The sequence below is a fragment of the Schistocerca gregaria genome, chromosome 9 (genome assembly GCF_023897955.1).
Source record: "Schistocerca gregaria isolate iqSchGreg1 chromosome 9, iqSchGreg1.2, whole genome shotgun sequence".
NCBI classification, from domain to species: domain Eukaryota; kingdom Metazoa; phylum Arthropoda; class Insecta; order Orthoptera; family Acrididae; genus Schistocerca; species Schistocerca gregaria.
In genome coordinates this window covers 216,577,166-216,600,311 of record NC_064928.1, presented here as the reverse complement: position 1 = coordinate 216,600,311, position 23,146 = coordinate 216,577,166, and the positions used below count along the sequence as shown (strand labels likewise).

Genomic DNA, 23,146 nt, shown 5'->3' with positions numbered 1-23,146 from the left:
ACTATTGGTAGTCCATACATAAAAATTAAAGCTGCAGGTTGGGAAGGGTATTGTTTGATTGACACAGGGAGTCCAATTAGTGCCATTTCAAGCAAATTAAGAGATATAATTAAGCATGATTCTGACTTTGTTGAATTACCAGTTGTTGGAATAAAAATTAGAGGCATTACCGGCAAACTGAGCAAAATTGTTAATAGACAGGTGTTGTTGTCCTTCAGTATAAATGATGTACAGTTTACTCAAGGATGTCTTGTAATAAGTGACCTAAATGAGAATGTACTGTTGGGTATGGACTGGATATTAAAAGCTAATGCAGCATTTGATTGGGAAAAGAGTTTGTTTACCTTTATTGATCCTAAGACGAGAGTATGTTCCAGTACTGACATGTCGGTTCAAAACTGTGCTGATAAGGGAATTGAAATTAGGGACGTTACATTTTCTAAAGACAGTGGTTATTGTGTAGAGGAAATTACTGAGGATTATGATGATGGAGAATATGGGGATATAGTTCAAGAAAAATTACGGGAATCAGATAATTTGAACCAAGAACAGAAGGTAGAGTTAGAAAGATTATTGTGGAATTACTGTGATGTTTTTGATGATAGACCTGGCAGAGTAAAGAATTATCAATGTAAACTCAGATTAAAACCACATGAGCCATTCTTTATAAAACCTTATAGTGTACCCATTGCAAAGAGAAAAGATGTAGAAAAGGAACTTCAAAAGATGGAAGAGTGGGGCATCATTGAGAGAAGTAAGAGCCAATACAATAATCCTTTGGTAGTGGTTGCAAAACGTGATGGCAGTGTCAGGCTTGTACTAGATTCAAGACACCTAAATAAGTATCTGGAAAGAGAGACCGATCATCCCGAGAATATAGACGAATTACTTCATAAATTTGAAAGAATGAAATACATGACCAGTTTAGATCTCACATCAGGATTTCACCAAGTAGAATTAGAAAATGATTCCAGAAAGTATACTGCCTTTTTGTATGGGGGAAGATGTTACCAGTATTGTGTGGTACCATTTGGGCTGAATGTCTCAGTAGCCGAATTCATTAGAGCACTTGACTTTGTTTTGGGAAAAGATCTTTTATCAAAATTAACTGTGTATGTAGATGACATTTTGATCACTGGAGAAACTTGGGAAGAACATGTTAATACTTTGAGGGAGGTTTGCAATAGATTAAGGAAAGGGGGATATCTAAATGTAAGTTTGGTATGAAAAAATTGAAGTTTCTGGGGCACAGTATTTCTGAGGAAGGTATTTTGCCAGATCCTGAAAAACTCGAGGCAATTGCAAAATTCCCAATTCCAAAAACCAAGAAACAACTAAAGTCATTTTTCGGGATGTGCGGTTACTACAGAAAAGTTCATTAGTACCCAAGCTCTAAATGCTCCAAGTCTTAACAGATTGCTGAAGAAAAACGCAATGTGGGTTTGGGATCAGGAATGTGAAGCTGCTTTTGAAGAAATAAAAACACAGTTATGTAACAGTCAAATTTTGTACCGTCCTGATTTAAGTTTACCTTTTTGCATTATGGCAGATAGTAGTGATTATGGCCTAGGTGCTCACCTTTTACAAGAAGTAAATATAAATGGGAAAATAGAACACAGGTCTATTGCTTTTGCTAGTCAAACCTTGAAAAAACATGAGAGGCAATACACTGTTACCGAGAAAGAGCTTTTGGCCATTTACTGGGCATTTTCTAAATTCAGAAATTATTTATTGGGAAACCAGGTAGTTGTCTACACAGACCATAAGGCATTAATTTATATTCAAGAATGTAGGTTGCATCATGGAAGGATTACCAGGTGGACACTCTTGTTACAACAATTTAATTACTCAATAAAATATCTTAGAGGACCCGATAATGTAGTTGCTGATGCTTTATCTACCTGTGGGGGGTGACTTTGAAGATGACAGTGGGGAATGTGAAAAAGAATTCAAAATTATGTATTTAAGAGGGGTGGACAATGAACAAGAAATCAGAGACATTTGTAATGACATCCGACAGAATCAGAACCACGATGAGAACTGTAAACTGGTCAAAAGTTATTTAGGGAAAAAGGGACATGAAAAAGTGGGAGATTATTACAAAATCTACAAGGGGATTCTATTCAAGAGAAACAGTGTAGATAGCGATGTATGGAAATTATGTTGGCCTGAACAGTACATCAATGTACTCATCAAGTACATTCATGAAAGTTTTGGTCATTGTGGGATTCAAAAGTGTATCCAGAAAATCCAAGAAAATGTGTACTTTAACAACATAGCCAGGAGGGTTAGAAAAATTTTGACGGGTTGTGACATGTGCCAAAGAGTAAAAGTATCCAACCAAACTTGTCGAGGATTGATGCAAAACATCTTACCAAAAGAACAACACAAGTTAGTCGCTGTCGACTTATATGGACCATTACCGAAGACCAGAGGAGGCTATTGCTACATTTTTGTTACGGTTGATGTTTTTTTTCAAAATTCATTAAGTTATACCCTCTTCACAAGGCAAACAGTAAGAGCATTATTTCAAAAATCAGAGGAGACTATTTTGGCAGGGTTGGAAAACCTCAGAAAATCTTATCAGACAATGGGACTCAATTTACTTCTGGAGTATGGAAAGCTTTTGTTGAAGATGAAAATATAAGTCACATTCTTATTTCAACTTATCATCCGTCAGGAAACCCTTCGGAGAGATACATGAGGGAAATTGGGCGATTCTTTAGAACCTACTGCAATACTGATCATGCTAGTTGGATTGACTATGTTGAGAAATTCGAAGATGTTGTGAACAGCCTACAGCAATCCTCAACAGGGTTTTCACCTTATGAAATACAGTATAATAGCAAACCACCACATCCAATTAGTGATTTCATTGATTTTCCAGTCTGCAAACCATTAAGTACTCAAGAGAGAGAGGAAATAGTGAGAAAGACCATGAAATCTCAAGGTGATAAGAGGAAATGTAGACATGACAAAAGATTGAAGCCTACTCAATTTAAAATTGAAGACTTGGTCCTTGTTAAAACACAAGAGAAGTCTAAAGCCATCAGTGGTGAATTAAAAAAGTTTTTTGACATATACATTGGACCTTTCAAGATTCAGGACAATCCTCATCCAAATGCTTACCGTCTAGTCTACCCAAATTCTGGCAGACTGTTTGGCCTACGAAACGTGACCGAACTGAAATTGTATAAAAAAATGTAAAAAAAAGTATTTTAGATAATAGATGTTTATAGACTTTTATATGTAATCCCACCAGGATATTTTTGTATACTTTGTTATGTTGTATTTATCTGATTCCTCAGGGGAGCATACATTCTTTGTGTGCTAAGTGTTTGGCGAGCACTAGGTCCCCTAGCTATGCAATTGTCATATTTCATTTTCGTATTCTGGCATTGCATCTTACACTTATTCTGTGATCCTGTATAATCAATTTTCTCCATCTGTCAGTCTATCCTCTCTTAGCTTTAAGAAATTATTTAGAGTAAATTTTCTTGAGTAATTAGGCTTTAGAGAATTCAAATTTCTGTGTCCTTAAAAACCGGTCCACCGACTATTAAATGCTTTTGCTAATGTTTAACTGGGTTTAACCACTGTATGCTGTATATTCATAGCAGACTGTGCTATTGCAGCCTGTGATAGCCTGCAGAGTATATGGAAACCATACGGACTGTGAAGATGAGACTGAAATACAGTGTGTGGCGTTGAGGTATACCGACCTTTAAGGAAGAAGATCACCGACCTTCAAAAAAGAAGATCACCGGTCTTCAAGAAAGAAGACACCAAAGATATGTGTAAAACTTTTCTGTTTTGTAATGTAAGGACATCAACCCTTCCGTGTTTCACATGGAAGTGCTGATGGGCGGGTTGTGTAACATTACAGGACATATTGGGAAATATTGAAGTATTCGATACTGTAGTCTTTTAGGGGATGTCGATACAGATATGCAAAATGTAAAGGGAAACTTTGGTGATGTTTAAATATTGTACTGTGTCAATATTAGGACATTTTTGCACAGAAAAAACAAAAATAGAATTAATGTAAATATATATTAGTGTTAGTAACCTATTTTCATTCAATTTTGTAATTATATTTCATTTTGTAAAAGAAAGACTCACTGTTTGCTGTAGCTCTGATTAATTGTATAAATTATCAGTTTTGAGCTAAATTATTTCGTATAATATGGACAAGATACTTTTAAAAACTCACCAGCTAAAGAGAAAGTCTGTGAATGATCGTTTAATGCACACTTCTGGAACTTTCTATGGAGAAATTCTATATTATGATCGCAAAAATATGAAAACTTGTGAAAACTGTTTCATAATCTAATTTCGAAAGACGATTTGTATCAAGAAATATTGCTAAAAAGATTTGTTTGCGTTTTGAAACACGATTTAAATCATTTTACATATAGATAGTTGTTCTAAATCACTCAAGAAATATCCAGAATCAAATGTCAAGATATTTCTGGAAACATCGGTACAAATCTGGTGAAGGTTATCCAGAAGCTGGTAGAAAAATGTTATAAAATCTATTTGGAAATTATGCTTGTAAGAATTTATATGTACTGATCCTTTTACTTACTTTAATCTGTACTAAAATTCTGTAATGTCTAATTTAGTTTTAAGTCGTGAATTGCTATCGTATTGTAAACAAAACATTGTCAAAGACTCTCATTGTTTGGAAAGATATTAATACACCTAGGAGTTGTCAGTTGCCAGTTCAGTTCGGATATGCAGTGCGGTTAGCTCTGAGAGTCAGTTGTTGAGTCTGTGAAGTCTGTCAGTTCTGTTTGTAAATAAACGTCTGTAATGAAGAATTACTTGTTGTCGTCAATATGAACTCAAGACCTTTTGCACGAAGCAGACACCTCCTAATGCAACATTTTAATTTGGTGTTGAGGAGCTGAAATGTTATAATTTGGTGCAGAAAGTCCTGGGATGTTATAATTTGGTTGAGGAAGCTGGGACGTTATAATTTGGTTGAGGAAGCTGGGATGTTATAATATATACCAGTTCACAACAACAAGGAATTTTATCTATACCTGACATAGTCACAGGATTTCATATATTTTTTGCATTTCTTTTATCTTCCTGGTAAGTCTGAAGATAGTTTCCACACCATACTTGCTCAACACTTTAACAATGCGATCTATAATCTTACTAATTAATGGAATGAAAATTTTACCCTTGGGCAGTCACTGTTCCTCATTGATGCTGAATCTATCCCTAGGGTGAAGTGCTTAATCTATCTCATTGTTAGGGCAGCCATACTTCTTGAATGTAGACTGTGGATGTTCAGTCTCATCCTTTAAGTATGTCAGTTCACAAATTTTTTATGTCCAGTCTACCGAGGTTTTAACCACACCTTTTTTTGTCTGAGGTGGTGGTTAGAATATTTATGAAGGTAACAGTCAGCAAGCATGGCTTCTACTGTGTTGGTCCTCTCTTGCAATTGTGAACTCCATTATAACAGTACCATGAAAAGAAGTGATAACATCCCCCTGGTTTAACACAAGAGGATGATCTTTGGTCTGTGGGGTGCTCAAATGCCCGGTCATCAACGCTCATAAAAGTCCTAACCTTTGCACAGTCCAATTTTAGCCACATTGACGAATGATAGTAGTGATGATGATGAAATGATAAGGGGACAACATAAACACCCAGCTCCCGGGCAGAGAAAATCCCCACCCCGGCCGGGAATCAAACCTGGGACCCCGTGATCCAGAGGCAGCAACGCTAACCACTAGACCACAAGATGCGAACTTTAACACAAGAAGAATTACCGCCTGGGACATATGGATAAATCGGCCATAATGGACTGTGTTTATCAAGAGGCGATCATGACATAAAATTTGGTCAGGCAAATGTCATATCAAAAATATTGTATTATCATGTGCGCATGTATTGAGGGGTTACTAACATTTATAAATACTATAACAATTTTAACATGACAGAGGAAGGTGTTAAACTTACATAAAACAAACTATGCACCATAAAAATGGAGATCGATTACTTTAAATGGAGAATGCTGCCATTACCAGAGGTAATATCATAGCCGACGTCGTGTGGTGTTCTCTACAATGCCTATATATTCAACACTCCCTCCAGTCCCAGTTGAAGATCATTGTTTTATCTCTGAAGATGTCTTCCATAGCCAGAGATGAAATTTTAGGAGAAATTTTCTACTTTGACCATGGCCTAGGAGCCTAAATGTTTCAAGTGGAATCAGTACTCGTCATGAAAGCCTACATTGTATGATCATACCTAGAAATTTAACCATGTGTTCTTCCAGCTGTACTATACAAGCACAATAAATAAAAATTTGTTGTTTGTTATTCTTATTATTCCTGGCATAGCAGTTTTAATAGCCAACAGTGTACTACTAGAAAGCCTTCAGATTTAAACATGGGAAATACTCTCTCACACACACAAAATCAGCAACAAGCCACTTTGTCCTGAAATACATGCCTCATAAGAACTGTGGCCATCTGAAGCAGTATGCAGTCACAAAAGAGAACACTGTTAATGACACAAGTAATGTCCAGACAGTCGTGCACATTGCTAAGGAGCGAAAGAATGGACTCTTACACAGTGTCAAGCTTCATTAGATTTTAAGCAGAAAAGTCCTGCTACAGCTCTCACCAAATGGGAATGTGACACCCGCCTCCTTCAGCCGTCTCAGGTTGTCTTCTACATCTTCAGACAACAGCTCCACAAAATTTGGCGTGAAGGCATCTGGAATTAAAAATGTTACCTATTACTTAGAGTTTCAGAACAGTTATTAGATACAAGGAGACAGTGTAGTAAATTTAGAAAGTGAAATTCTAAGCACTGCCATACGCAAATGTACAAAAGCACAAAAAATATCCTAGCTTTCAGAAATGTTAATTTCTTCTTCAGGGAGTAAAACAGATAGGTTGGAGATGGTAGCAAAAGAGTGACAGGTCACTCAGAACCAAGGATCAGAGGAGCAAACCTTTTCATTCAGACAATATGTGACACCAATACCCATTAGTTAACTCTTAACACCAACAATAGTTGTTCAGTGTGGTCACAAATGACTGGAAAAAAACACAGATGAGTCCTGTATATGAGACGGATTAAAAAACAAATCCGCAAAATTACAGACTGACATCCTTAACCCTCTCGCTGCTGTGGTTGTATAGATATGTCCTGCTCCATGTTCTACAGGTGCTGTGGATGTGTATAACCATGCTGCTCGGGTTTCCCTCAGCGCTGTTGACGCCTATATTCATCCTGAGCCACCAAACTCTCACTGCTGCAAACGAGTTACTTCCATATCTTGGTGAATAAAAAAGATTCAAGTATTTACACAACATGTGTCTCTTTTTGTGCTATCATTTGCAACAAAACTTCATTTTTATTCATTTGCAACAAAACTTGATTTTTATATCTTGAACTGTTTAAGAAGTATGAAGATTATTGATGACCACAGAATTCCTTGTGCGAAGATACGGAAATGGCCACATCGTGTGTGACCATCTGCCAGATACAAAAATTAATAACTCAAAAATGAAATGAGGTATTGTTCTGCTTTCAATTTTACTTAACATTTCGATATCTTACCAACACTTCACATACTGCAATGTACAAACTAAATTTAACAATGTGCAAAGTCTACACTACGCATTTTTACCTCTGCAAACTCTTTAAAATCTCATGCAATGTTTTACCTAATCTGGTGCAGCGAAGTAACGAAGATGAATAACAAAAAGAAATTCAGTCCTTTATCGAGAAAAGATACCAAACTGTAAGAAGAGCAAAAATCAAATTTTTTAACAAATAGTTTTCTTGAAACTGGATGGCGAGTATTTCATAGCAGCCGGAATGCCGTTTCTGAGCACAAGTAGCAGCACAGCTGCAACAAAGCCACTTCAGCACAGAATGCAGAAAGCACGTCTGCTGCAGTGAAAGGCTTAAAACTGCTTCACTGCCCAATACCTGAGCATATTCTAAGTTTTAACATAATAAACTTCCTTGTGACAGGGAAGCTTCTGTCCACAAATCACTGCAGATTTAGAAAGCATCACTTGTGTGAAACTCACCTTTCGCTTTCCTTGCATATCCTGCAAAATCTGGGTGAGAGCCAACAGGCTCGAAAGTGTTTCACATGCTGCCCCACAGTAGTCTTATTATTATTATTATTATTTATTTTATAGCCTTCATTGGACCACTCTAGTCAAAAATACAAAGTTCTAAACAAGTTGTTACACAGGGATACAATTTGGTTTAACAAGAACTTGATATTTAGGTAATATAATTATTAGAGTCTATTCTTATATGAAAGGTGTTTTGCTCTTCTGTCGGCCCAATATTTCTTCATTCTTTCAGATATTTTCTTTATTTCTTCATCTGAGACCGCTCTTCCTGTACTCCTTCTATTGATTTTCATTTGTAGTCTGGTTTGCGGGTCTTGCAGTATTCTGGTTTTCTCTGTCTTGTTTTTTAGGTTATTCTTCTTTCTAGTTTTAGTATTCTGTCAATTTCTGCCGTATTACTCGTTTTGAAGATAGTTTCAGCTGCATACGTTATTTCTGGTTGTGTAACTGTTTTATAGAGTTTTAATTTTGCATCTATAGATAGGCTTTTATTTGGCTTTTTTTTTTTGTTGTATGTAGTTTTGGTAATGTAATTTGCGTAGTTCAGTTTTTTTATTCTATTCTGCCATGATGGCTTCTCATTTAGATTGTATGTTGTTATTTTGCCTAAATGTTTAAATTTATTGACAATGTTGATTTCCTGTTCTCCTACTGTAATTTTGTTTGCAAGTGGTGGATCAGTTAGCATAATCTCCGTTTTTTCAAAATGATATTCTAAGGCCTACTTTCTCTGCTGTTTCTTGTAGTGATTTCACTTGTTGCCTGGCTTCTTGAATGGTGTTGGCTAGGAGAGCAAGCTCATCAGCGAATCCCAAGCAGTTTAAGCTAATATCATCTTTTGCACTTTCAATTCTTATCCTCTTTGGATTGTCCTTGTACCATTCTCTCATTATGTATTCCAGTGTACAGTTGAACAGTAATGGTGATAGGCAGTCACCGTGCCTTAAGCCTGTTTTTATGAGGAATGGCTCCAAAATTTCTCCTCTAAACTTCACTTTTGATTTGGTGTTGGTTAGAGTGAGTTGTATTATTTTAATTACTTTTGAATGGAGTCCTAGATTTCTTAAAATTTTTAATGCTGAAGGTCTGTGGGGACAGTCATATGCCTTCTTAAAATCTACAAATGTTATTGCCAGAGGTTTGTTCCATTTCTTGTAGTATGCCATAATCAATTTTAAACTAATTATCCGCTCTGCACAGGGTTTCCATGGTCTGAAATCTCCCTGATATTCCCCTAACTCCTGTTCTAATTGCTCCTTGATTCTTTCATACAGGATCTTGGATAGAATTTTGTATGTGCAATCTAGGAGGGAGATTCCCCTGTAGTTGTCTGGGTTGCTCTTATCTCCCTTTTTGAGTAGTGGGTAATGATAGATGTGGTCCAATGTTTGGGAAATCGTTCTGTTACCCAAATTTTTGTTAGAGCCATGTGTAAGGAGGTCTTGACTGTGTCACTTGCATATTTCCACATTTCAACAAAAATCTGATCTTCTCCACATGCCTTATAATTTTTTTGTTCTTCAAGAATTTTTTCTACTTCTTGGAAAGTTTTTTGGAGGGTCTAGTTTGTTAGGTTTTTATTGGGGTATTTATGTTGATTTGCAAGGGTTCCTTGGGTTCCTCGCAATTCAGAAGTTTGTTAAATGCTTTTGCCATGATTTCTGCATTTTCCTTGTTACTGTGTGTCATTCTTCCATCTTAATCTTTCAGTATTAGTGTAGGGGCCTCATATTGTTGCAGTTGTTTCCCAAAGATTTTACAGTAGTTCCTGGAGTTGGTTTTATGATAATTACCTTCTATAGAGTTTATAATCTCTTTATGAAATCCTCTCTTGATTCTTCTAATATTTTGAGTGAATTTTTTTCTTTCATTTTTTAGGTTGATGGCATTTCTTCAGTTTTATGCGTTTGAAACTTTAACCATGCTTGGTGTCTATCTTCATGGAATTTGTCACATTCTGATGTCCACCATGCATGTTTCCTTCGTGGGTTTAAGGGAGCTAGATTCTCTGCTTCTTTTTTTAAGATTAGGCTCTAGTTGTTCTAGATCATCTGTTAATTTGATGGTTTGTGTTGTTTGTTGGTACTTATTATTTTTAATTAGCTGATGTGGGTCAAACCTACTTTTTATTTTACTAGTTTTTCCGGTCCTCTTCTTTAACGGAGTGAATTGGATTTTAATTTTAACCATATAATGGTCTGAGCCTGTGTCTACTCCTCTCAGTACTTTAACATAGTGGATCTCCTTATGAAAATTTTTGTCCATACAGACATGGTCTAGATGCCACTTGCCCTTCCTCCAATCTGGATGTTTCCATGTTTTAAGTTTACTTGGCTTCTTCTTAAGGTATGTTGATTTAGATATAAGGTTGTGTTCTCTGCAGAGTTCTACAAGTCTTTGACTGTTTTTGTTCATAAATTTATGTGGACTCCATTTTCCAATTATACCTTTATATTTCCTTTCTTTTCCCAACTGAGCATTTAAATCTCCCAATAAGATTTTTACATTATTTTTATTTACTCTGTTCACAGTTTGTTCTAGAAGGTCCCAAAATTTATCTACCTTTTCCTTTGTTTTTGTTAGACAATTTTTTTTCATTTGTTGGGGCATGAGCATTTATTATTGTATAGGTTTTATTCATTGTTTTAAAGCTTAGAGTCGCAATTCTTGGTGATAGTGCTTGGAAATCCGTTACTGAATCTATTATTTTTATGTTTACTAAAAACCCTGTTCCAAACTGGGGCATTGTTTCATTGCCCTTGGTCCTGGTTTCCAATTATAAATTCTGTATCCATATGATTCGAATGGGTCCTCTGTGCTGTTTCTCATTTCTTGGATCCCTGTTAATATTTTTTTTTGTTTATTTAGTTCATCTGTGAGCTCCTTGAGTTTTCCGGTCTGAAGTAGTGAGTTTATGTTGTGTGTTGCTATATAATTAATTTGCTCATGCTTAATCTTCTTTTTGTGTTTTAGTGTGCATTTGGATGGTTGCAAATGCTCTGATTCGTTGCTGTCTTCTAGCTGACTACCCACCGAATCCAATGTAGCCTTTTCCTGCCTTTTTGAGCAGGACGGTGGAATTTTTTTCCTAAAAGACCTTTCCGTTTTTGACTTTCGAAGGTTGTCAACCTTAGTTGGAGCAAGCTCCAATTTACAACTATGGTTGTTAACCGCAGAGGGTGTATTTGGTCTGTGAGAGCTATTTTATTTCACTCAAGTCCGCCAGTAAACCAGTGAGGACTTCCCTATCCGCCACCAGGGACGCGCCACGTAGGAGCATCACCTCTCATCCTACTATGACAGCATAGTAGTCTATTAACAAAGGCCTGTGCATACGGAATAGGTTCTCAGATATGTGAGTGGCTCAAAGACTCCTTAAGTAATAGACAACTGTGTGTTACACTGGACGGCGAGTGTTTGTCAGAGACAAGGGTATCATCAGTAGTACTCCAGGGAAGTGGGATTAGGATCTCTCATGTCGTCTTTATACATAAATGATCTGACAGAAAGGTTGAGCAGCAATTCGCAACTGCTCATGTCAGTGTAGTGACAGGAAAGTGTCATTGTTGACTGTGGGAAGATACAAGATAACTTGGATAGCATTTCTATTTGTTGTAATGAACGACAGTTTCCTACAGATGTGGAAAAATGTAAGTTAATGGAGATTAATTGGAAAAACAATTCTGCAATGTTCAAATACAGGATTAGTGGTGTGCTGCTTCACACTGTCTCGCTAATTAAATATGTAGACATAATGTTGGAAAGCAACACGAAATGGGACGAGCACATAAATCGGCTGCAGGGAAGATGAATGGTCGACTTTGGTTTATTAGAAGAATTCTAGGAAAGTGCTACTTATCTATAAAACAGAGCGCATACAGAACATTTGTGTGACCTATTCTTGAGTGCTGCTCTAGCGTTTGGGACCCATACCAAGTTGGATCAAAGATAGACATCGAACCAATTCAGAGCTCCAGAAACTCAAATGGAAATCCCCAGGAAGGAGATAATGTTCTTTTCACAAAACCCTATTGAGAAACTTTACAGAACCAGCCTTCTTCTGATTTTCTAGTGTCGCCCATGTACTGTTCAAGTAAGTTCTGTGAAAACAAGACAATAGAAATTGGGCCTCATTTGAAGGTATATAGACAATTGTTTTTTCGTCTCTTACTTTGCACATGGAACAGGAAAGGGAACGACTGATAGTTGGGTACGAGGAATCCTTGCTAAAAAAGTATTTAGACATTGACGTACAGAATCCTCTGTGCCATACCGTGTTTTATTAACTACAAGACACACTTTTTCCCTTCAGAAAATTACCTCTAAAATTCAGGTGCTTCTTATATTTGAAAGTAATATAAAAATGTGCAATGTTTGATTTAAAATTCCCACCAGTACTAAAAACTGCCATATATTCAATGCCGCAGGAAACCTTTCTCTATATGCCAACAATGGATTCAATTGGCACAAGCAGTGCACTGATGCAACAAACATGAGCTACGGGGATTCACAAGCTTGCTGACACTGTCTCCCTCCCGCCCCACCATCACAATTTCAGAACACTGTGTAGCCTATGATGTGTCATTACATCTAGCCTATGATGTGTCATTACAGTCTACGGTGCCAGTGAACTCGAACTGAAAGCAATTTGTGAGATCGGTAACAGTACAATATTCTTTTTTACCAGCTAGGTTCGTAATGAAAAAAAATGATGTGTGCTATAAATTGAAAGTGATAGCATATGCAGAAGAACGCGGAAAAAGAGAAGCTGAGCAGCATTTGGGTCCTCCACTAACAGAAAAAACAAAACATGATTGGTGGGCTAGTAAAAAAAAGGGGGGGGGGGGGGAGGGAGGAAGAGTACATGAGCATATAGGGGAGTGAATGTAACATGGCCAAAACTAAAAGCTGACATGATGAAACGGATTCACGGACACTATCAAAATGGCAATGGAATTAAAACAAAAATAATACAAATACACGCACATAAGCTAGCACTACAGTTGAACTCTACAGACTTTAAGGGTGGAATTGGTTGGTGCTACAGGTTTATGAAGCACACGAACAAAAATCTCTCACAAAATGCCACAAGGATATTCAACATCTAAAGAAAACCAGTAAGTATGGAACTATGCAAAATAGTGAATGCGAATGAAAGTCCTCCAATATTTAATGTGCTGAGTAACATGAGTATTGCCATGAAATGTGATAAAACTGTAGCTATAAAAACAAGTAGACACGAAAAAATGCACTATACTGTTGTGTCTTCATGTTGTGCTGGCGGTACGAAACTTAATCCAATGATCATTTTCATGGGTAAAACCTTCTGAAATACACCAGATGGTGGTGTTCACGTACATGAAAAGGGTTGGATGGATGAGGTTGGTGTGAAATTATGGATTAACAGAATGCGCGAGACAAGAAAAGGTGCAACATACTGAAGAAGAGTTCTCTTCTTGTGCTAGATCAGTTCAGTAGCCATTTGAAAAATTCTGTGAAAGATAAATTGAGACAGGGAAATACAGAGGTTGGTGTTATTTGGAGAGGACTTACTTCATAATTACAAACTCTCAATGTCTCGATAAATAAATCATTCAAAGTGCATATATGAGAGAGTAATGGAACAAATGAATGAAGGATGAAACCCATCATGAATTCACGCTGAAGGTAGCGTTAAAATGATCTATAACCAAACAAGCGTGTCAGTGTATAAAACAGTCGTTGTCTAAAGTGAGACAAGACAAAATTGTTAAATCTTTCAATTAAGTGCGGCATAAGTGACGCTGTTGATGGCAGTGAAGACCATGTTATACATGAAGGGGAAGGGGAAGAAGAAAGTTCAGATGACTATTTTCAGGGATTTTAAAGGTCAGTTTGGTTTTATAAACAAAGAATTTTTTCTTGGTCTTGTTCTGAAATCTAATAATAAAAATTGTAAAAATGTTATTTTTTAATAACTGCTTAAAAATTATGGTGCATCTTATAGTCTGTAGCATCTTAAAGTAAAATACAATACATTGAAAAAAATGGGTTAGTGATCGGGCACATGTGACCAGATGTCACACAATGATGTAAACATTTATCATTGTTCTTTTGGACCTTGACTTAGGTCTACCACTGGCTACTATAAGAGTACATATTTCTGTCAATTTTCACATTTTAACATATGAATTATTCTCACATTATTACTTTTCACATAAAATATAGAAATAATTTTATGTGGTAAACAGGAGTACATACTGCTTCATCTCCACTTGGGAGAGGAACATCCTGTTATGGTTAACAATAACAAATGCGTTTTTGCAGTATCTAATATCTCTCTCTCTCTCTCTCTCTCTCTCTCTCTCTCTCTCTCTCTGTGTGTGTGTGTGTGTGTGTGTGTGTGTGTGTGTGTGAGTGTTTTAGAAATAGTGTAATTTTATTATTTCTTTTCATTATCAATTGTTGAGAAACAGAAAACCTAAATCTGGATGGCCGGACGCGGGATTGAACCGTCATCCTCCCGAATGCGAGTCCAGTGTCTAGCCACTGCACCACCTTGCTCGGTAAAATGCTGTAGTAAGAGAACCACTGCTCATAAGGATGTCAAACTTGAACAGCATATATATTACTGACGCAGAGGGAACCATTATGGAACATGAAAAAGCTAACAAACATTTGACCAATACACGGCACTGTAATTGTCAGAATATGTGCACCAACAGACACGTGGCATACACCTGTTCCTCAATTTGCATCTGAGATCCCCAACACGGCTGTCTCCGTGAAGGATCGTACTCCGCTGGTAAGGCTCTTTTACAAGAACAGTGACTGTGTGCCAGTAGCCCTGCAGACATTCCAGACACTCAAGGGTATATAAAAAGGCATCGGTCCAAAGTCTACTAAGGGTCTGGAGAAAATGATTGCAAAATAAGAAAATACCATGTAGCACAGGGAGGAAAGTAGATGATCTGATGCCTGTCAAAGATGCGGCTGCAGCACTGCAGGGGGGTCAAGCAGTGATGTGCAAACGTGCAGTGCATGGGGAATTTCCTGAACGTTGCACATGCATGGTGCATAAATTCCTAGAAAACAACCTGTATTGTTATCCACACAAAATCACCCATGTTCACAAGTTCTTTCCTGCTGACATGCCAGCAAGTCAAATGTTCACTGTGAAATTTCTTACTCACACGGAAGTGAACAACGAATGGTTGTGGAACATTCTGTGGACAGATGAAACCGTTTCCACCTCCAAGGACAAGTCAATAAACAGAATGGAAAAATATAGGCAATGGAAAATCTGCACATGCAACAACTGTTACTACTTCCTTCTGCAAAGATGACTCTCTGGTGTGGGTTGACGGCATTACTTGTCACAGGCCTGAATTTTTCAAGGAGATTAGTCCTGTGGGTCCTGTTTCTCGTACTGTCACTGATAAATGCTACAAGAGTCTTTTGCTCACCATCGTCATTCCAAACCTTCCACAGTGTGATGTATGGGTAGGATCATTTTTATGCAAGATGGTGCTCCTTTGCATATTGCAGTCAGTAAAGTGACTGCTGCAGAGACATTTTGGAAATGCTAGAATTATCGGTCGTCATTTCTCTACAGCCAGGATGCCCAGATCAGCTGATAATCCGATTTTAATCTCTGTGACTTCTGACTGTGGGTTTACTTGAAAGATGTTGCTTTCAGTACTCCAGTTATGAATGTAGCTTAAGTGAATGTACACACTGCACAGAACATTCTCAACATAAACTCCAAGACACTCTGATCTGTTGTGGAGCATGTCGTTTCTCGATTTCAACTTATGGCAGAGACCAGTGGACAGCATACTGAACACATCTTGTGAAAGTCTCACAACAATTAGAAACTGATGTTGTTTCACTTTCTAAGCAGTTTTTAGTCCCAGGAAAATTAAAAACCAACATAATTTCAATTTTTTAAGTAGTTTTTGGTTCCAGGACAATTAAAAACTGATGTCATTTTGCTTTTCACGTGGTTTCTGGCCTCAGGACAACTAAAAACCATTTTTCCACCCGATGTGGTATGACCTTGCCATGGTGGATGGGCTTATTTAAATAACAGTGGACAACTGTTTACTGCTCAACTTACGCAATCAGACACATTCAACAGTACTGGTGGTATAATGTGTAACTCGAACCATAGGTGTGATATAGCGATTCATCTGTCATTTGTGGTCGATCCCATTTATGTTAAGATGCTTGCAGTGCCATCTATTCATTAAATGTTTTTCATTCCATGATATTTTGCCCTGTGTCATTATTATGTGGTTCACATTTGATCTAATTTTAAGCAGTGGTTCTCTTTCTACAGCATTTTGAAACACTTTTTTTATGGGGACTTTGTACTCAAAACACATTGTTATACAGCAAAGAAATGAAAGAACAAAGAAACTTAAAATCTGGCATCTGGAATTATATTTTATAATTCATTCTTGATAATATTAAGTGGCTCAATATTTTTGTTTGATCTCGGAGCAAGGGAAGTTTTCATCAGTCTGTCATATGACTGACATCATAGTGAGAATATGTTTCCTTCGGTTCAAAATATGACAGGTCTAGCATTAAAATGTTGTTATCTTATCTGTTTGGTAAGTACTAGCCTGGTCTTTTACATAAACTTAGTTACATATTTGCATACTGCCATAATCATTCATAATATCTTGTTAGGATGCTGAGTGTCTCAATAGAGAAGGTAACATATTTTATCAAGGCATACACTACATATTAATAATTTAGTTGATTTGTATATGAGCATCTATCTATCTATCTATTTGTCTATCTATTTTCTATCTATCTACGTATCATCATCATTATGACTTCATTCCCAATATGGAGTCCACTGCATGATACTGCCTCCCCTAAGCTCTCTAAAGCAATGTGGTCTTAACCAATACACATCCAAGTTGTTTTGGCATGTTCACCAATCTTTCATTAGGTCTTGATTTTGATATTTTCTTACGTGTTTGAATATATAAAAAACTTTCTTCATCCATGTACAATCTATTAGCCTGGATGAATGTCCCACCCATTCTCATTTCATTTTAGTCATAATTACCCCTCCGGCCTCAGTATACACCCCGACCATTTTGTCTTCCTGTCTCAATTAGTAATTCCGACATCCATCTTCTCACTGATTGTTGAGTGCCACTAAAACTAAACGGTTTTCATATTAATAGCCCTTGTCCCAACACCATTATTAAAAGCTGTTAACACAGAATGATTGCAAACTATCTTTATCACATACACTGATAGTTTACTGTTATAACGCCAAGTTGCAATCATATACTTCCAAACGACACAAAACATATAAGTCACAGAGCAAGTTGACAAGCAAAACATGTGAACATGGTAACATTCGAATGAACACTGAGTCCGAGTCTAGCAGCCGCTGGCTGCTTAGGTGGTGCGGCTGCTGCACGGCTGGCAGACAGCGCCGCATGTAGAGGACGCGTGTAATTGCGCGGCAGCACTTCGAATGAACGGCGAGTCACAGCACATTTCCCCCCTTCGAAATTTTTTTCACTGGTCTTGATGGAGGTGGCCTGTAGATTGCTAACATTCATAGGTGTTGTTTGACTGGCCGTAAAGTCTCGAGGAGGAGGCTTCCAGTACGGACGGAAGTGTCCCCGATGATAACGGGTCGAGATGACAGGAGACGTAGGGGTTGAATCTGCTAGGGCTCTCTGTACCAATCTGCCCGTTGCAGCAAGTCCAGTTGATATAACAGGAGACATGGGCGATGTGTCGGCGTCCGTAGGAGGAGGCAAGTAGATTGGCTCCGACAGATGATGGTCATCCGGTTCCTGCATGGGCACGTCTCGTGGTGGCGTCCGTTCTTGTACTGACACCGAGATGGAGGTGAGAGGGCTGCGTTGTGAGTAATGAGATATGCCAAGATCACAAGTGTCAGGTAGAGCCGAAGGTGGTGTAGCGGTATTCGGAACAGGTGTTGCCGGCACACGGACCGAAGCTGGTCCGAATGACGTACTGCAACACCCATGTGCGCCTGGATTTCATACAGGCGTCGGCCACGGTGTCGTAAGATGCAGCACAGTCTCCATTTTGGCCACCAGCCATATCCCTGTACCCAGAAGAGGTCGTCATCGGTGAACCAGCCATGCGATGGCACCCATGGCAGTGAGGTGGAAGGCCGTAGAAGATTAAGTACCGTGCGGGGCTATCAGCCATGTAAGAGCTCAGCCGGGCTGTGGTCGCCCAAGGGGGTGAAACGGTAAGAAGCCAGAAACTGGAGAAGCACGTCATCAACAGCAGAAGAAGTCAGGAGTTTCCTCATCTGAGCCTTAAATGTGCGGACCAGTCGTTCAGCCTCACCGTTTCATTGTGGATGGAACAGAGGGGCGGTGACATGCATAACGCCATGACAAGCACAAAAATCTGCAAAACTGCAAAATCGGAAGAGGCAAATTGTGAACCATTATCAGTAACAAGAGTAGAGGGAAGGCCTTCCAAAGAACAAATGCGAGCGAGAGCACTTGTGGTTGCCGCGGTGGTAGGCGACGTGCAACGGACAATGAAAGGAAAGTTAGAGTAGGCATCAATTACGAGGAGCCAATAAGTACCTAAAAAAGGTCCCACGAAGTCAGCATGAATGTACTCCCAGGGCGTCTCAGGCGAAGGCCATGGTGACAAAGATGACTTCGGGGCGGCAGCCTGTGACACACAAGGGCCGCAGGCAGCGACCATGTGTGCTACTTCAGAGTCGATGCCGGGCCGGTATACGTGATGGCACTCCAGAGATTTTGTGCGAGAGAGACCCCAGTGCCCTTGGTGAAGGAAGTGCAAGACCGAAGCATGCAAAGACGCAGGTACCACAACACGCGGCGAAGCATTGTCGGTGGAAAGGAGGATAACACCATCCCTAGCCGTGAGGCAGTAGCGCAAAGCGTAGTAGTTCCGCAACAGGTCAGAAGTCTTAGCAGACGGACAATATGGCCAACCCTTCTGAATACAGCGTAAAACCCGGGAGAGGTTAGGGTCAGAACCCGTAGCCGTCGCCAGCCGGTCCCCTGTGATGGGGAATCCGTCCACAACCGCTGCTCGGCAACATCCAGATGGAAACACAAAAGTTCGTCCCTATCGAATGCCAGATCAGGACCCATGGGAAGGCGAGACAGTGCATCAGCATTCGCATGTTGAGCCGTCGGCCAGAAATGAATCTGATAATTGAAACGAGGCCAGTAAAGAGCCCAACGCTGGAGGCGGTGTGCAGCCTTGTCGGGAAGTGATGATCATGGATGAAACAAGGAAACAAGCGGTTTGTGATCCGTAACAAGGTGAAATTTAGATCCACAGAGAAAAACACCAAACTTATGAAGAGCATAAATAATGGCCAAAGCTTCTTTTCCAATTTGAGAATACTTTTGTTGGGCATCCATGGGCGTTTTGGAGGCATAAGCAATGGATTGTTCAGAGCCGTCTGAAAAACAGTGCGCAAGGACTGCACCGACCCTGTATTGAGAGGCGTCCGTGGCAAGAACAAGATGTTGGCCAGGTCGATAAGTAACCAGGGATGGGGCCTGTTTCAGCATAGTCTTCAATTTCTGGAAAGCCGCATCACATGACGCATACCAGTGAAAAGATACGTTTTTATGTAACAGGCAATGCAACGGCTGAGCCACTGAAGCAGAAGACGGTAAGAACTTGTGATAGTATCCTATTTTCCCCAGGAAGGCCTGCAGTTCCTTAACAGATGTAGGGCGAGGAAGGGCATCGATCGCAGCGACAGTTTGCTGAAGCGGACGAATACGATCCCGAGAGAGTTGAAACCCCAAGTACGTGATAGATGCCTGAAAAAATTGTGATTTCTGAAGACTGCACTTAAGACCGGCAGTCTGTAAGACATGAAAAAGTGTGAGGAGATTTTGAAGATGTTCTTCAGTGGTGGAGCCAGTGAAAACAATGTTGTCCATGTAACTGATACACCCAGTGACAGGGAGCAATAATTGTTTCAAGAATTGCTGAAAGAGAGCAGGGGTGCTAGCAACCCCGAATGGCAAGTGTTGGTATTGATAGAGGCCGAAAGACGTGTTAAGGACCAGAAACTGCCAGGAAGCACCGTCGAGAGGAAGTTGTTGATAAGCTTTTGACAGGTCAATTTTAGAAAAATGCTCGCCTCCAGCAAGTTTAGTGAACAGTTCTTCAGGTCGGGGCATAGGGTAAGTGTCGATGAGGCATTGAGCATTTACAGTGGCTTTGAAATCGCCACAGAGACGAATATCACCATTTGGCTTAGCAATGACAACAACAGGAGAGGACCACTCACTGGAAGTGACAGGAAGCAAGACCCCTGAAGTAGTGAGACGATCCAGCTCCCGTTTTACCCGGTCACGAAGGGCCAAATGAATGGGCCGAGCCCGAAAAAACTTAGGCCAAGCAGTGGGTTTGAGCGTGATATGAGCTTCAAAGTCAAGTCGTTTGCATGGCCTTACCCAGGAGAAAAAAAGTGACGAAAATGTCTTCAACAAGGAATCCAATTGAGCATAAGGAATAGCATAAGAGACAATATTGACAGAGTCATCTATGGAGAACCCAAAAACACGAAAGGCATAGAAACCAAAAAGATTTTCTGCGTTACTCTGGTCGACCACAAATATGGGAAAAAAGCGAACGACAAATTTGTAAGATAGCTCAGCATTAAATTGTCCCAAGAGAGAAAGCTTCTGTTTATTGTACGTCCGTAATTGCCGAGTGACAGATGATAGGAGCGGAGAACACAACTGAAGATACGTCTGATAATTAATTATAGTGGCAGCAAAAGTGGTATCCACCTGCATGCGAACATCCTGACCAAGGATTTGGACAGTGAGGAATAACTTCCCTGAAAGGAAAGAAGTGCAACTGACAGACAACACAGAATCAGAATCAGCGACATGTTCATGAACATAATGAACACGGTCGGATTTGCAAATGGAAGACACATGACCTTTCTTTTTGCAATTGTGACACACAGCCCAACACTGGGGACAATCCTCGTGTGAATGTTTCGTAAAAGACCGCGGGCATGAAGGAAGTTGCCACGGGTTTTGCTGCAGTTTCTTAGCGGGTTGTTTACAGTTAGGCCGAGGCTGCGCGTGGGAGCGCACTGCGGCCACGTCGGCCGGTGGGGACGCACCGCACACGTCGTCAACAGCACACAGACGTTGTATTTCCCCCGACATCATCCCACGCCTCTATTTGCGCCCCAGCAGCGCGAGAAATTTCAAAAGACTGCGCAATGGAAAGGACTTCATCTAGAGTAGGATTGGCCAACGGAAGGGCACGTTGCCGAACTTCTTTGTCTGGCACCGACCGGATAATAGCATCACGTACCATGGAATCGGCATAGGATTCTTTGTGAACGTCAGTAACAAATAGGCACTTTCGACTGAGGCCGTGAAGTTCAGCAGCCCAAGCGTGATAGGATTGATGCGGTTGTTTTTGACAACGATAAAAGGCAACACGAGAGGCTACCACATGTGTTTGTTTTTGAAAATATACAGAAAGAAGTGAGCACATTTCAGCAAAGGACAAAGACGCAGGATCTTTCAAAGGAGCCAATTGCGACAACAACTGATACATTTGAGGTGAAATCCAGGAAAGGAACAGAGACTTACATGTTTGTTCGTCCGTGACATGAAATGCCAAGAAGTGCTGTCGAAGACATTTTTTTTAATCAGACCAGTCTTCCGCCGTCTCGTTGTAAGGAGGAAAAGGAGGTATAGCCAACGACGAGAAACGCCCCGCATTTGACGCCGCGATGAAATCGCGAATTGCCGATGTTAGAAGCTTTTGCTGTTCAATGAGACCTTGCAACAGTTGCTGGACAGTAGCCATGGAAACCTGTGGGTCAACGATGAAAAGGAAAAATCCCATCCTTGTCGCCAATTATTATAACGTCAAGTTGAACTCATATATTTCAAAACAATACAACACATATAAGTCACAGAGCAAGTTGACAAGCAAGACATGTGAACATGGTAACATTCGAATGAGCACTGAGTCCAAGTCTAGCGGCTGCTGGCTGGCTGGCTGGCTGTTTGCTTAGGTGGCGCAGCTGCAGCACGGCTGGCACACAGCGCCGCATGTAGAGGACGCGTGTAATTGCGCAGCGGCACTTTGAATGATCGGCGAGTCACAACATTTACTTTTGAAACTATCCAGTGTACCATGCAGAGCACTCACCATTTTACTTCCATGTTTTTTTTCTTCTCCTAACCATCTTGGTGTTGTCTTCAAGAGACCTAAATAAGGAGACTTATCTATGCATTCAGTGATTTAATCGGTAATTTGTACTGTTTTCATTCCGTTATAATGATACAGGTCGAATTCTACATTCTAGCCTTAGATGGGCTGATCAGGAGTCACTGCATGCTGTGTGGAGGGGCATGTGGTCAGCACACTGCTCTTCCAATCACTGTCAGTTTTCTTGTCCTTGGAACCGCTAGTAGTCAGTGATGTAGCTTTTCAATTGGACTCAAAAGGTTGAGTGCAGGCCATGCCTTTTCTCCCACCATGCAGAAAATCCCTGACAGTGCCGGGAATCAAATTCGGATCCTCCAATGGCTGTCAGTCGCACTTACATCTGGCTATGGAGGCAGACTTCTTTTCAATCTATTATTTTAGTTTTAAAAGAAGTCATGGTTTGGCTGAGGAGGAAATTGAATAAGATGCCCTACTCAGCACCATTGATCAGTTTCAAATTAACAGTCTTTTCAAGTGGACATGTACAAACGAACATACAGATGATATTAGCAGATTGTACACAAAGTCGAAAACAGAGAGAAAACGCCAAAACGTGCTCCAAATACACACACTGAAAAAAAATTTGCATACCCCGGTCCCCAGAATTCTTGAAGATAGACATTGACTGTGGATACTGTATCACACACACAGTCCCTTTGACTGTTCATAGACGTCACTAAACCTGCCCAAAGATGTAAACAACCACACATGAGCAGCACCTATTAGATGGAGTTCAAACATGCCTAGATGGTCAATACCGTGGTTTGATC

General features: G+C 39.7%; 1 protein-coding gene across 1 annotated transcript in view; it reads right to left on the bottom strand.

Annotated features, from left to right (window-relative positions):
- LOC126292161 (inositol-tetrakisphosphate 1-kinase-like) overlaps positions 1–23,146 on the bottom strand; it is a 107,359-nt gene that overhangs the window by 50,407 nt on the left and 33,806 nt on the right. The window contains exon 5 of the mRNA XM_049985999.1: positions 6,649–6,741. Coding sequence (XP_049841956.1) covers positions 6,649–6,741 — 93 coding nt within the window. The remainder of the gene's footprint in view (positions 1–6,648; positions 6,742–23,146) is intronic.